General features: G+C 44.7%; 1 protein-coding gene across 1 annotated transcript in view; it reads right to left on the bottom strand.

The window, feature by feature from the left end:
* Positions 1-1,169: 1,169 nt before the first annotated feature.
* The window catches only part of LOC117486663, a 43,785-nt gene continuing 28,381 nt past the window's right edge, over positions 1,170-16,573 (bottom strand). The window contains exons 4-5 of the mRNA XM_034135171.1: positions 5,575-6,575; positions 1,170-1,872 (exon numbers count right to left, since the gene is read on the bottom strand). Of these exons, the coding sequence (XP_033991062.1) occupies positions 1,477-1,872; positions 5,575-6,575 (1,397 nt within the window). The 3' untranslated portion in view covers positions 1,170-1,476. The remainder of the gene's footprint in view (positions 1,873-5,574; positions 6,576-16,573) is intronic.

Below are 16,573 nucleotides of genomic sequence, written 5' to 3'. Positions count from 1 at the left end.
AGCTTTAAAACAAATGGATAACGACGATATAATGATATATGATAATAAAATACACAGAGCCTGTCTCTTTTTCCTCTCTTCTCACAGCGTCAGTGTCTGTCTCATGCAGCAGCTGATCCAGTAATGATGACTCAACAGTAAAAATAAACATATTTATAACTAGTTTAGGTAGTTTGAGAGGTAATTAAAATAGCTATTGTTGTTGTTAACGAAACACATCAGCAATGATGCGGGGTACGCGGAGAGGTGGGGAGAGGCGGGGAGAGGCGGGGCTATGAAACGGATGACCGTATAGGCGACCCCAAGGCCCCGTTGGACCCCCCAGAGCGCTCTGTTCCCAGATCTATCCACCTTTGGACCCGTTGTCGTTTGCGGGGTCTGTTTCTACGTTTCCGTTACGGCGTCGTTGAGCTTAAAGGGTTATACGCATGAGAAATATGCGGATTCAACCCGTTTTCGTCCCCGTGGAGCCTAGGCCTCTGTGGTACAAGGCACAAGTGATGTGAAGCTCATAAAGTGAGGCAAATAGAATTAATCAGCTGATGGAGTGTAGATGTGGAAATAGGTGCATTCGATCAGCTGACTTTGTTTTCACAATAAAAGTAGTTTCTTAGTGAATGTCCTGTACTGGTCTTAAAATCTCATAACATCAGCTTTTAATTTTCCTCTTGGATGTTCTTCTTGACCCTCAGAGAAGGAGAAAATGTTGAGTCGTGTCTTTCAGGCATGTCCTTTCCTAACAAAAGTTACAGGAAACATAAAACATAAAACATATTATTATTGTGTTATTTATGAAAGCGGTGTGTTTGTGTGTTTAGGGGCTGTAGATATTATTTTATATGTTTTGTATGTTTGTTTTTTATTTCAACAGTGAGCTACAAAGACAATCAGATTATGAATGAACAGTATGAAATGCATCAACATTGAAATATATTTTATTATCAAAATAATATTGAACTGTTATCAAAACTTAGTGCAACTGTAGAAGCTTGCTCTGTTGTCTCACTGAAAGAATAACTTTTACCACGTTTTTTACAGACAATATTGAGAGATAAATAGCAGTTCTCACTATGTGTTAAATAGTTTTGCTTTCAATACATTAAATTAGAAAGCTGACAAGTCATATTGCTTGTTAACATCTAAATGTAACTGTGAGCCTCTCTGCTCACACAGGGTTCAAAGAGTGACGGAAAGAGCAGGGTTTGGGTTTAACACAGGCGTTTATTAGCACCAACACAAAGTGTACAACACGGGTTGCAAAACGTTGCCCGTGTGGGCTCCTCCACAGGTCCTTCGGCGACCTCCCAGGATCCTGCCTACTGCAAGACCGACCAGAACCAGGTTACCACATGCTTTTATTCAGTGATTGATTACCTGATTCCGATCAGCTGTCTGGCCTCCGGCCGAGCCACTCCCTTCACACCAGCAGCCGGCGCCCTAACCACACCCCGCTGCCACATACCCCCACCGCCCGACTCAGGCCGGGATCCCGCCGGCCGCAAGCTGACTCCCCCCCCCCTCCGCCGAGCGAGAGAGGAAATCAGCCACGACCATCTGGTTACCCGGCCTGTGGATCACCTTGAAGTTGAAAGGCTGTAGCGCCAGATACCACCGAGTGATCCGGGCGTTGGCATCCTTCATGCGGTGGAGCCACTGGAGCGGGGCATGGTCCGACCAGAGGGTGAAAGGGCGCCCCAGGAGGTAGTACCGCAGGGCGCCGACCGCCCACCGTATGGCGAGGCACTCCTTTTCCACCGTACTGTAGTTCACCTCCCTTTGGGCGAGCTTACGGCTAATGTACAGTACGGGGCGGTCGACCCCCTCCACCTGCTGGGACAAAACGGCCCCCACCCCACTGTTCGAGGCGTCGGTCTGCAACACAAAAGGGAGAGAGAAGTCAGGAGAATACAGAAGCGGCTTACCACAGAGGGCTTTTTTAACCCTCTCAAACGCCAGCTGACACCGCTCCGTCCACTGGACCGGATCTGAAGCACCCTTTCGGGTCAGGTCGGTCAGGGGACTGGTCAGCTCCGAAAAGGACGGGATGAACCGCCTGTAGTAGCCGGCCAGCCCCATGAACCTCCTGACCTCTTTTTTCGTCTTGGGCGCCAGACAGGCTGAAATGGCGGTTGTTTTCTCTATCTGTGGCCGCACCTGCCCGCCGCCCAAGTGGTACCCCAGATACCGTACCTCCCTCCGTCCAACCGCACACTTCTTCGGGTTGGCCGTGAGCCCCGCCTGCCTCAGGGACTCGAGCACTGCCCCCACCTGCTGCATATGCTGCTCCCATGTCTCACTGTGAATGATGACATCATCCAAGTAAGCAGCAGCATATGCAGAGTGGGGACGCAGCACCCGGTCCATGAGCCGCTGGAAAGTGGCTGGAGCTCCGAACAACCCGAAAGGAAGTGTGACAAATTGGTATAAGCCATACGGAGTGGAGAAGGCCGTTTTTTCCTTAGACTCTGGAGAAAGGGGAATCTGCCAATAGCCCTTGGTTAAATCCAGCGTCGTGTAAAAGCGAGCAGTGCCTAGCCGATCCAGGAGTTCGTCGACCCGGGGCATTGGATAAGCATCGAATTTGGACACCTCGTTCACCCTGCGGTAGTCCACACAGAACCGGATTGACCCGTCGGACTTACGTACCAGCACGACGGGGCAACACCAGTCACTGGTGGACTCTTCTATCACTCCCGTCTCTAGCATAGCCTGAAGCTCCGCCTGAACAATTTTCCTCTTGTGTTCAGGCAGCCGATAGGGCCGTGAACGAATGGCCACGCCCGGGGGCGTTTCTATGCGGTGGTGTATGAGAGAGGTGCGCCCTGGCAGCGGGGAGAACACATCGGCAAACTGCCTTTGCAACGAAGCAACGTCTGCTCTCTGGCCCGGTGCGAGATTGTCGCCACAACAGACCGGGGCTAATTTGTTGCTTTTGTTAGAAATTAAAATTCAATGTTTTATGGCATGATTTAGTCTAAAACATACCGTCAGTTTAAAAGCAGTCAGATGAAGAACTTATTACTTTTAGTATTGTGTTCACACCTTAAATGGTGTGAAAGGAGGGATTGTTAGAAATTAAAATCAATGTTAAACAGCATAATTCAGTCTAAAACATATCGTCAGTTTAAAGCTGTTTTATTGTGGAAAAGCCCGGAAGTTCTCAGGAAATCAATGCCAAGCTTTTATTCTGAAAAATCCTTTATCCGGTTAGCTTGTGACTAATGTTGCGTTTTCTGAATGTAAAGTGAAAATGACTTGGAGTGTTACACACCAAATCGTACGGACTTTAACACTACATCGATAGACGTTAAGATATTATTACTGCTGAATATTAAATGGTCTAGTTGATCGTAGTGTTTACAGATACGTGAGAAGCTATGACGTCAGAGGGAATTTCCGTAAAATAAGAACTGCCGGAGCGGAACCACTAGGACTTCTAAACTAAGTATTACAGCTGTTTATAAGGTATTAAATAGAAAGTCATGACAGAGATAATGAGGAGAAAATGCTTAAGGAAGTAGGCAGAGAATATCAATGTCGAAATCATCTGTGCTCTCGCGATATCGAACCGGCAAATGAGTAGGGGGCCACCCACTATTTGCACAGCGGGAGACGACGAGACATGGATAAAAACAGCGGACAGAGGACCGCTCGCCCCTTTTCTTCGCTGCAGCCTCCCTGAAGACAACGCCGGCTTTGTCTCTCCCTTACCCAATGCTTATTCTTTTACCACGTTACTTAATTAAACTACCCATTTGAACCTTTTCAGAGACTCCATTAGTCTCGTTATTTTAAGTTTCTTTCCTGGGAACGAGAAGATCACGAATTATCAACACTTTTAATGACCTCCGGTCCCAACTCATCTCTCTCAATCACCGTGGTGACCAGAGAAACAGACGCCACCTCCCTCCATGCTTTCAGGAGGTTAAGGTGGTAAATCTGTGTTGCTCCCCCCCTGTCAGAACGCACCACCTCATAATCTACGTCCCCCACTCGTCGTGTGACCACGAAGGGTCCTTGCCACTTGGCGAGTAGTTTAGAGCTAGAGGATGGGAGTAATACAAGCACTTTATCTCCCGGTGAAAATTGTCTCAGTTTCGACCCTCTGTTGTACAGGCGCTGCTGACGTTCCTGAGCCTGGAGCAAATTCTCCCGTGATATATGCCCCAGTGAGTGGAGTTTTGCTCGCAGGTCCATAACGTACTGTATTTCGTTTTTACTGGTGCTTGGACCCTCCTCCCAGTTTTCCTTAACTAGGTCCAAAACACCCCGGGGCTTCCTGCCAAATAAGAGCTCAAAGGGAGAAAATCCCGTGGAGGACTGGGGCACCTCCCGCACTGCAAACAACAGAGGATCTAGCCATTTATCCCAATTACGACTATCTTCGTGAACGAACTTACGAACCATGTTCTTTAGTGTTTTATTAAACCGTTCCACCAGGCCGTCGGTCTGAGGATGGTAAACACTAGTCCGTATTGAATGGACGCCCAATAGTTCATACAGCTCGCGTAGTGTGCGTGACATAAACTGTGTGCCCTGGTCAGTCAGGATCTCTTTCGGGATCCCGACTCGGGAGATAATGTGAAACAGTGCCTGTGCGACGCTCTTTGCAGAGATATTACGCAGCGGCACTGCCTCGGGATATCGCGTGGCATAATCCACTAGGACCAGTACAAAGCGATATCCCCGTGCACTCCGGTCTAATGGCCCGATGAGGTCCATACCAACTCTCTCAAAAGGCACCTCAATCAATGGTAACGGGCGCAAAGGCGCCCTGGGGGTGGCCGGCGGGTTAACCAGCTGACATTCACGGCAAGATGCACACCACCGCTTCACATCTGCGCGAATGCCCGGCCAATAAAATCGGGCCATTATCCGGTGTAGTGATTTGTCGTACCCTAGGTGACCTGACATGGGGTTATAATGAGCCGCCTGGAAAACCATTTCCCGACGGCTTTTTGGCACCAACAACTGGGTATTTATATCTCCTGTCTGTGTGTCACGGCTCACACGATACAGCCTGTCCCTAACCACCGTAAAGTGTGGGTGAGTGAGTGCTGCGTTTGGGTGTAGCTGGGAGCCATCAATACTCACCACCTGGTCGAAGGCGTGCTGAAGGGTCTCGTCCCTCGACTGTTCGAGGGGGAAATCCTCCAAAGGAAACACCAGCGGGGCCAGAGGGACCTCCGCGGCCCCCTCCGTGTCCGTTTCCCCCTCGACGTCGTCAGCCGCCTCCGACTCTCCACTAAACACAGCACACAACTCACATTTCCCTGCCGTCCGTGAACGCACCCCCATAGCCCCCGCTAGCTTAGCAAACCCCGGCCAATTCGTTCCCAAAATCAGAGGGTGCGTAAGGCGAGTGCTAACTCCAGCCCTGACTCTATGCTTTTTTCCCTTATAAGAAATTTCCAGCGTCACCTCCGGGTACTGGTGAATATCCCCATGCACACACCTCACCTTCACCCACGATGCTTCAATCAATGCCCCAGGCCGAACCAAGCGCTGATGGATCATCGTCTGATTACAGCCCGTGTCCATCAGAGCCTGGTGTGTACCCCCCTGTATACATACCGGTATACGGTACGTCCCTTCCAAATCGGGGGAGGCAACTGGCGGTCCCGCAACCCGGACCAGCTGTCCGACCTCCATGAGAGGACACTCCCGTCGGAAGTGGCCGGGCTGCCCGCACCGCCAGCAATCCAGCCCTGGCGTCTGAGGAGCCCCCCGTGGTGCCGGACGACCAGAAGCGTAGGCCGGACCCTGGGGAGAGATAAAAACAGGAGGGTAAGGTAGGGCTTGGGGGTGAAGTGTCGGGGCTGCGGGGTTGGGCCCGTGTGGTGGTGGTGGAGGAAGGGCAGCTGCTCCAGGAAATCTCCTCCTCGGGGCTGGGATGGGTCTGCCCGCTGAGACAGCCGGTGGTCGGGGCTCCTCTTTCACGCTCCGCCGGGGAAGCGAGAGGTGGTCCTCCGCGAGGACGACGGCTGCTTCCAGGTTGGCGGGGCGATGGCACTGGACCCAATTCGCCGTTGAAGATGGCAGGCCGGCGATTAACTGCTCCAGCGCCACCTGCCCGACGACTTCCTCCGCCGAGCGCACCCCCGGCTGGAGCCAGCGGCTCGCTGCATCCAGAAGCTGTTGCGCGTATGAGAAGGGCCGGTCAGCGTCCTCGAAGGGGAGTGCCCGGAACCGGCGGCGATGTCCCTCTGGCGTGCTGCCAAGCCGGTCCAGGATGGCCTTCCTCAGATATCGGTACACATGCCGAGAGGCTGCGGGCAGGCTGTGGGCGGCTAACTGCGCACCCCCAGATAGCAGGGGCAATAGCCGCGCTGCCCACTCCTCCTCCGGCCACCCGCACGCCGCCGCTGTGCCCTCAAAGATGTCCAGGTATCGTCGTCTGCCGTCAATTTCTGGAGGGCAATCGAAGGCGGTCGGGCCGGGTTGGTCGCGGGATCGGCCTCCCGGGCGGCCGGACGCTGCAGCAGCTCCCGTAGGAGGGCCCGGTCCTCGCGCTGGCTCGAGGCGATCCCGAGCAGAGCCTCGCTCTGCTGTCGCTGCAAGGCTGTGGTGGTCTCCTGCATGTGGGCAAGACGTTGGAGGGCCTGACCCAGCGGGGTTTCTCCTTCCGACATGAGTCCCTGTTCAGGTGCCACTGTGAGCCTCTCTGCTCACACAGGGTTCAAAGAGTGACGGAAAGAGCAGGGTTTGGGTTTAACACAGGCGTTTATTAGCACCAACACAAAGTGTACAACACGGGTTGCAAAACGTTGCCCGTGTGGGCTCCTCCACAGGTCCTTCGGCGACCTCCCAGGATCCTGCCTACTGCAAGACCGACCAGAACCAGGTTACCACATGCTTTTATTCAGTGATTGATTACCTGATTCCGATCAGCTGTCTGGCCTCCGGCCGAGCCACTCCCTTCACACCAGCAGCCGGCGCCCTAACCACACCCCGCTGCCACAGTAACCTTTTGCATGGAAAAAACCCTCAACTTAACTGATGTGTAGGTGATCTAGTATTTAGTATTGTTTAATGGAATGTATATCAGTGTATTAAAGTCAATACTTCATTTATTTAAACCAATATCTTTCTTGATTCTTTGTACAGTATGAAAAAAGAGTATTTGTACCTGTGCTGAAGTTCACTGCTGTGAGGAGTCCAGTTCTGTCTCTCACTCTCTGGTCCAGCCTGTCTGCATCGCCTGGACACTTTAAACAAACAGATATATATGTAAAGTACCATGTGTACAAACAATATAACTTATTCTCTTCTGTTGAACATGTTGGATTGTGTATTGTCCGAGTCAGGGTCCTTTTTATTTTGCTGTAACTTTGGAAGTTGTGTTACCAATGCTTACTATTTATTTGTTACCAATTTGGTAATGCAATTAATAAAAACAACAAGGTTTGGGTTCGTTCTTCAGATGACTGTGACGTTAACGTGTAAGCTCAATAATGAACTCCAGCTCAACCAACCATATTGTAATATCGAAGTAATCATCTTGAAATATGACATTAATAATTGTAATATACACACATCTTATTGTGAGGTTGATTTCACATACACTACTTCGACATTAGCTTGTCTACATACTCGAGCATAGCCAATTTAAATTAACCTTAGCGATGCATAAAGTTCCTACCTACATAATAAAATATCTCTCTAAGTTACAAGGATGACCTTATTTTATCAACCTCAAACAGAAGACGTTTGTTCTACAGTATTATCCACTTAAAGCTTAACACTGGTCTATGTTTTAACCTTTATATATACAGTCTATGGTTTTAACTTGGAGGCTACGATTAGCATCGTTAGCACCGATGTAGCTACCACTCGCTTACACGCTAACACATTCATTACGTAGCTGATTAAAATCATAAACACATAAATAAAGTACTCGAATTTCACTTACCACAAAACCGCATTCATGCACCGTCTGTTTTAACCGCAGAGCGAGTCACAATAGTCCGATATAAGCATGAAGAACAAACAAACACGGCCGGGGTCAAGTTGTGTTCCCTGGATGAACTGAGCAGGCAGAGTCCCTGTAGCTTCACGGAGCAGGCAGCTAGCAGAGAGACAAGAAGCTAACAGCAGCAGTGACTTGACAGAGCTGTCACTCAATGTGACCACGCCCTAATTTATGCAAAAACTTTAAGACCTAATATAAATAAAAGGGTCGCGTGAGAAAACAATTCACTCAAAGATTCATAATCATGAAGGTGGAATCTAACTATATCTATAATAATATTTATTGGATCCATGGGTAGAAACATGTTTTTTTAGGCTGTAAAATTGGGCATTTTAACATGGGGGTCTATGGAAATTGCTCCTTTCTGCAGTCAGCGCCTATCGGCCAATATGTGAACTGCAGTTTGTGGCACTTCCGTATTGGCGTCCCGGCTCTTCCCCAGAGTTTGCAGCTTGTTCACAACGTGTGTGTGTGGGGGACTCCCCCTTCGATTCTATTGGCTCTAACGGTCAGAAAGAGGTGTCAACCATCAAAATTGAGCAAGGGGGGCCAGAGATATGGAAAATCCACCCAAATGACCCCAGAAGTGGTTTCTTTTTGCTAAATCTCTCTAAAAAGGTCAAATGTCACTTGTTTTGCATCAATCTTGATACAGGGTACTACTTATATGTTGTACTTTGGATTCCTAAAGCTTTTAGTCTACTAACCCATCATCCAAGGGTGGTTTTCACTATAAGTAAAAAAGAATTTTTGGACGGAAACTATAATTTACAGTTTTTTGCTATGTAAAATCTGAATTTTCTGAATAACTTTGTATGTATAAGGACACTTATGTATGTATAACATCTGAAGATGTGTAGTTTTATTCATGTTTTTACATAATTTTACAGGATATTGCTATACTATTTCTCATGTTTTACTTCTACACATTAATATCTGATTTGTAAAACATCACAGACAGAAAGGTATATCTGTCATTTCATGGTAAGCTATTGAAATTGTGATTCCATAGATGTGTCTCCCATCACCCACATCCCCTGACTATTCTCTCAACTCAGTATTTACATTCTTATATTCAAAGGAAATCAGTAATATCTTTAAAAACTACAAGTCCTTTTCTATCAGCTGTGCACCGTTATGGTGTAAATATACCAATCTACCAATTGGATCAAATATAAAAGTCAGCCGAATTAGTGTTGATACTGCAAGGAGACGTGTTGTGTGAAAAGAAATGTAAGATGTTGTTTAATTGTTGATATATTTATGATCCACGTCACATTCAGTTTTGGCAGCAGTTCTTCAAGTTTGTCCAGAAGTCTTCTCATCAGGGCTCTATAAATAAAGAACTACGGCAGATGTGTAATATTTAATGCAGCCGAACCGTGTATTACAATGCCGTTATGTGATGACTTCCAAAGAGAAAAGCAAGAACACTCGGAACAAAGTATTATTTAATTTTTTTTAAAGTTTTCGGATATCATATTGCATTAACACCATATCCCAACGTGCATTGCGGCTAAAACATCCAATCAACGAGCTTCAAGCTGAGGATCTTGGGTAATCAGTTCAGTGGGTGTGTGGTGTGTATCGCTCGAAATGTCCCATATAGGCCTACGTCTGTTTCCAGCGACTTTATTTACGGCTAAAAAGCCCAATATTATAGAATTAAACGAATAAATAAAAACAAGGATAATTGTGTGTTATTGTTGAGTAAATAACAGTGTGTTATTTAGAAAAGAATAGCAAATTAGAATGAAAAAAAGATTAAAAAAAATACAGATTTCAGTATTTTGAGGCTCTCAGCCCCATTTATTTTCCTCACGGACGGCAAAAAAAGTCAGACATTATTCAATTTAAAATAAAAACAAATAAATAAAAAGATAAAACACTGGCATGTAATTTACGTTAGAATAAATAGAATGGTTTTGAATAATAGATGAGAGTAAAATCTACGTCACTTTACAGCCCCGCCCACTTTTGGGGAAACCAACGCTGTCATTTGAACGGCGATCAAGCCTGAAGCCACAGAGCTCTTCTGCTTTCCTTTCTTCTTAGAGGAAGTACAGAAACACGTAACTCTGGATTTGTTTTAATGTTTGAGGTGCATCAAAGGACACAGCAGCTTTTTGGCATGATACAACTATTATTTTCTGCCTTGCTCATGAGAGTAACAGCTGGCGAAATTACAGCCTCGCCTACTGATTTTAATTTAACCATATATCGATCCCGATTCTCGATTTCAAATGTGTGCTCTAAAATGATATTTATAAATGACTATTATCATTATTACAAGCAAGACAATAAATGGCAAAGATATGTAGAAAATAAACGTATTTAAGAAACTCGGCCTCAGATCTCAATGGGAATGGTTAGCATATCATATGCACGCAAAATCGGACTTCTGCGTATCTATTGCACGCATTTCCAATGTGTAAAGTCATGTCATTTGTACGCAGACTGAAGAGAGTGGGTTGGTTTGATGTGATCCTCTTGACACAGCTAGCACATTCGGTTAGAATACATTTTAAAAAAGGGACTGGAAACATTCATTATTTTTGAACCAGTGCAAAATATGGATTGGGTGGAAGCACCTGATTATCAAACTGATATCTGATGCTGCATGATGTTTTATATCATTCAACCATGGTTTGTGTGTTGGAATTATACACAGTAATTTATTTTTCCAAGGGGTCATTAAATGCATCTAGTTAAAATGTGTCACTCCAGTTCTGGGTACCTCTGTGATGTTTTCCTAGCTAATTACAATAAAATACCACAAATGGTTTAGGGCCACTGCTACTAAAAGCAAAACCATTTTCAGCATCATAAATAAATGTTTTCTTTTGGTTATTAACAATTGAAATTGCAGCTTGACTGCAATCAACTCTTGCTAATTGTCGGGCCATGCATCCGCACTGGAGCCCGGGCTGGATTCTCTTCACTAAACATGCCATTACTTAGCACAGTTTGTGCTGTGTGGACAGGGAAAGCATTAGCCGACATTAACCGGGTAAATGACACTTTGACTGATGCTCGTAATTTAGAAGGCTGAGCAGAAACATTTGCTTCTGCTTTTGGAATGGATGCTTAATGGAAAGCAGGCAACATCAATGACATCTTGTTTTCCTTTCATCTGTGTAGCTCCCAGATGTATGACAGTAGTATAAACTGTCAAGCATTGACCTAGAGCTGAAGATTTAACAAAGAAAACGGCATCGTCTGCTGGGTTTTATAAGTGATGTCAGCTGTGGACAACAAACATTGTCCTCCACTTCGCGTCAGGATCCAGATCACCAGTGCACATTATCCTGCTTATAACACGGCTACATACCAAATAAACCAACGACTTGACTCACAATATTGATTTAAAAGTTGTTTTTTTAATTTAAAAAGTGTTCCCTTTACTGTTAACTTCTTGTTTGTCTTATTCTGTTGTTCCCTTTAGTGTTTACTTCCTGTCTATCTTCTTCTGTTGATTTCTCTGACGTCCAGCACTGTAGGTTCATCCCAATGTCCCTCCTCGACTCCTCTCTCCTCTCTCCTCTCTCCTTGGTGACTTGACCCAGAAATCGATCGGGACACGCCATGTTGAAGGACGTCCCAATCGCTTAAAAATGCACACACAGGAGTCGAGGAGGGAGGAGGCTTCCAGAGGAGACGAGAGCGAGGATACATGAGTGTAGACTACGCAGAAGTGTTTTCACTACTAGCGCATCAAAGCTCCGCCCCCAGCTGCACAGCCTCTGCTCACTGCAGCTGTTCTGACTGGTAAAGGAGGATCAGAGTCATTAAATGTTTAAAGTGCTTCAATAAGAGTAAAATATATAAATCTCTTAAAGGTGGGGTAGGTAATTTTGGAGAAACCAGCTCGAGTGCGCTAGAATTTGAAAATACACAGCCGGAAAAAATCTGCCACTTCCTTACAGAGCCCCTCCTCCAACACACACGAACACGCACATGACCAATGAGGGCACGAGATAAGTTTGTGCACAGACGGAAGGCTGACAGGCAGGTAGGCCATCCAGTTATTTTAGCCGGGCCGGCTAAAATAACTGGTCGTGCTTTTTACAGTATTACGGCTTCCACAGAGGAAATTTTTTTATGGATTTTTTGTCAAAGCACTTAAGATATTCATTGCTATCGGGATGTTAAGAGCATTCCATGGAATATAACAAAAAGTGTATCTCGAGCCGGTTTCTCAAACTTACCTACCCCACCTTTAAACGAATGAGGAGATCCTACTCTATTAAGACATAAAAGTGTGTGAAATATACTTACAAATTCAATAATAATGTTTTGATTATAAAATAATAATAAGGTTCTTACTTGTGGTTTTTGATGCAGGTGTGGATAAAAACCAACAGAACCTCAAACATTAAGGATATATAAAAATACGGGTAGCACACCTAACTACTCTGGAAAAACAAAAATAGGACCAAAAATAATACATTGAAAACTGTAATAAAAGAGATGGACAGAAGAGATGGACGAAATCATTTCAATGTGAAACTAAATCACAGGTTTGAACAGATTTATGTGGAGTGAAGTCCAGTGACAGGTGATAAAACTGCGCGCACGCCAGAAGTAAAGGGCGTTGTGTATGGTGATGCCGGAGTAAACGAGGACATCCCAACTCATACCTGAGGACTCCTCTGTCCTCACGTCTCTTCCTCGTGTCTCTCGCTCGCGTCTTATGGGGGCGGAGCTAAGACGCAAGGAAGGGACGCGAGTGAGGGAAAGGAGGAGGCGAGATAATCAATTGGGATGAACCTCCTGTCTTTTAACCTCTTTCCTTCTCTTGTTCTCTTTACTGGGGACAGTTCAGCCATCATGAATCCAAAGTTTTATGCTCTCCACAATTATAAAAGTGAATAATCAAAAAGTATTCCATGTTTTTTTCTGATGGATGAAAACTGTTTTTTTTTTGTCCACAACTGACGTTAAATTGACGTACTTCCTCCTGCGGATTGATATGACTGCACATAGTCCCTTGATCCTCCTTAGCAACGGTATGTTCTTCTCAGTAGCGTTCTTTTAGCGAAAAATAACAACCTCTGGAATGTCCAATTTGACCAATCAGAATGGAGTATTCAACTAAGCAGCGTAATAACAGCGATTGTACAAAGTGATCTGAGAAAGTGAAGGAGAAGGATTTGAGTTAGGGTTAGGGTTAGGGAAGATTTTTTTCGGAATGTAATCTCATTAGGTTTGCATCACCTATTTACCTTTATTAATGCTAGGCACATTAGGAATCAAATAATCTCCAAGGAAACACAACATTTCCGCCATGTGACCCCGATGTCTCAGCTAGCACTAGTGCTAGTCCCCAATGACTTGCTCAGTTCTACAACTGTTTGACTCCACTTGTTTTCTGCAGTTCTTTGAACTTTTTCTCCCAATTTGACAAGCAACTCTGTTGGATGGTATCATCAATTTTTTCTAAGTTTTACAAGTTTTACTGGTGAATAACATGCAGAAAAACAATTGGTCAGTCCATATGTTCCACTGATTTTTGTTTCAAGTTTGAGCCGTAAGCGCTCACTCATAATTGTTTTCTGTAGAATTAAATGATTGATGACTGATTGAGTAGCTTCTCTCGCTCCATCTGTGTGTGAGTGTGTGTGTTTGTAAAAGGGGGCAGCTGGCCTGGGACGTTGCTAAGTGAAGAAATTGTTAAGAAAACACTCCTTTGGCAAATGCGACCTCGCATGTGCAACTAAACAGTATCTTGGGTCGAGTAATTTCCCCATTTTGATGGTCTCTGCCAAAGCTGAGCTCAGGAATGTTGCTTTTGAAATGGTTAACATTTCTTGGCCGTTACATACGAGGGCTGAATTAACAATATGTGAAACTTTAAATAAACACATGTAGCCAATCATGCTTGTAAGCGCACCCTTAAAGCTGCAATGCTCCCCAGGGTCTAATGTTTGTCTAAACCCAGAGTTTTGCAGCCCACTGTTGCCCCGGCCAGGAGGTCATCATAAGACCATTACATTCCTCCAGACGCTCCCAGAGAGCAACACAACAACTGCTTTCCCCAGTCTACGGATCAGTGGACTTCACTGTGCCATTTTGCTTTTGATTCCATTACTTAAGATAAAATATGAATAGCTGTATTTTAACATAAGCTTTTCAGTCATGCTACAAAATAGAAATACATAATATGTTGATAACGGGTCCCAAGGTGGATAGATCTGCAAACGGAACACTCTGGGGGGCAAACGGCTCAGTGTGGACGCCCTATACGATCATTTCCTGATAACGATGAAGCCATAGCCCCACCTCTCCCCACCTCTGCTGCTCACTGCTGTAGCATGGTCAGTAGCTACTGCTACTGCTACTGACCATGCTACAGATGTTAGTGCAACATCTACTGCTACTGACCATGCTATAGATGTTAGTGCAAAATCTACAGCTCCTCTACCACAACCATCAGCAACAAGTGGACATGGAGAACTACATGAACTACATGTTGCTAAATCCACCGCGGGGCATAAACAGAAGGGCAACCATGCTCGGGGGTCTTCTTCACTGCTTTTGGTGTATTTTGTGGCGGAAGTACAGCGCCACTTACAGGCCCGGCATATGTACTACAGCGTCTCCAGCACTTTCGAGCGGTCTCGTGTGAACGGAATACTTTTTTGATATCGTATTCGTGTAAATGGGGTCCTAGACTTGGCTAAGTAGTTCTAATTAGCCCGTGTTAGGATGTAAACGTCAGCATGAGGATCTGCTATCAGCTTCAGCAGTTAGTCTGTTTCAGTGGCCTATCAGTCAGTTTGGGAGAGGCAGCAGCTCACCTGCAGGAAGACAGATTGAACTTCTCTTATCTCACAGGTGTGATGTTTACCTTTGCATTCTTGTCTACCTGTGTGCCGAATCGGGGGGGATCCTTGTTAAATTAGTAGCTGAGGTGATAAGTCTTCCACGGACCTTTAAACCCATATTGGCTGTGTCAATAAGCTGAATAGTCCATTAACCCCGCAGAGTGTCAAGGTGCAATGAAAGGCTTTAGGCTGAAGTGCCTGAATGCCTCACAGGTCTGCTGCAGTTAGTGAACAGCAACATTAATCAGTGCAATGTTGCAACCTCTGCTACTTACCTGATCTTCATAATCACATGGATGTTTTAACCTCCACATTTAAAGCAACACTCAATCTTTTACTTGACATTTTTATTAGTTGGCTTTTTTTTCTCTAGACAGATCACAGTAACAAAGACGTCAACGAAATCAATTCAAGGTTGATTAAAATCCAATGCATTCTAATCAAATGTTTTTTCCCATCTCTCATTTATAATCATTACTCCCCTTATACTGGTCCTACAAAGGCTGTTCTCATACCTTTTCGTAGCTATACATTTATAAAAAAAAGTAACGCATTGCAATTTGCCTGTACCAAACAAAATGTGTAAGTATTTTTATGTAATTGTGAACCAGGAAGTATTAAAAGCCACAATATTACACACACTAGTTAGATAGTAGGTTAGGGTGAATGGTTGGGTCCAAGAAACGTACTGCATTAAAAAAGAATGGATGTATTTGTCTGGTTACTTCCCAACTAACACAACTTCCATGCTTTTTTTATCAAAGAAAAAAACCTAAGAATTTAATATTTAGAAAAGTCTGTTTGCATTTTATCAACACATATTGAAACATAATGCCGGAAATATTTTGAAGGAAATTAGGAAAAACGTTTTCATTACGTATCATACAAACTATTTGAAGAGAGTATGTTGAACTACTTCAGTAAGCAGTCTTTGTATACTGATGTTAATACGTTTATGGTATGTCTTGCACCCCCGACCGCCCTTAATATAAATAACAAGTGCATTTGCCCCACATTTTGAGAATTGAGTTATAATACTCCAAGAGTAAAAATGTTGTAAGTTGTCAACAAAGTCACAACCTTTTCTCTGATAATGAGATCAGCTGTGACTTCAGGTTCATTCAAACGAATGGATCATTAAGGTGAATACCACAACTGATATAATACACAAAACAACATGGGAAGAGTAGAATCGCCCCCGCCATGCATTTGTTCTGACTCAGCAGGAATAACATTAAATGTGACATGTTGATCTACAGGAATATAGAAGTTTGAAGGCAGCACATAATGGCTGCCTTATATTATAGGATGGAACATAATGCAGGCACTCATTATAGTGCCTGCATTATGTTCCATTATATTTCTATATTCCGGATTTTTGTGTGGTATCTTTTACATAAATAAAGACATTCCCACCATAAAAATCCACCAGGAAATGAAGTGTCTAATGCTCCAAATGTTCTGTGGGAGGAAGCTTAAGCCCCAATAAACATGTTGAAATCAAACCTACGCCCTTAAATACACTGATCCCAAGGTCCAGAATTAACTTGCAGAATAGTCTACTTGCCAGCATGTGAACCTGGAAATGTTGAGTACCCCAAAGTGTAATGATAGAAATGTATAGTACGGGTCTCCAGTCATTATAAACTGCCGGATGCTAACTTGCAAATGTTGGGCAATTTGCACAATTAGCATAAGTTGCATTCATTAGCATTATAGCCTATGTGGACAATTGGACAGTTTTGGAGTAGTTTTGATGGTTATTGATGATTGA

Source organism: Trematomus bernacchii, unplaced genomic scaffold, assembly GCF_902827165.1.
Source record: "Trematomus bernacchii unplaced genomic scaffold, fTreBer1.1, whole genome shotgun sequence".
NCBI lineage: Eukaryota > Metazoa > Chordata > Actinopteri > Perciformes > Nototheniidae > Trematomus > Trematomus bernacchii.
This window is presented reverse-complemented; position numbering and strand designations above follow the sequence as displayed.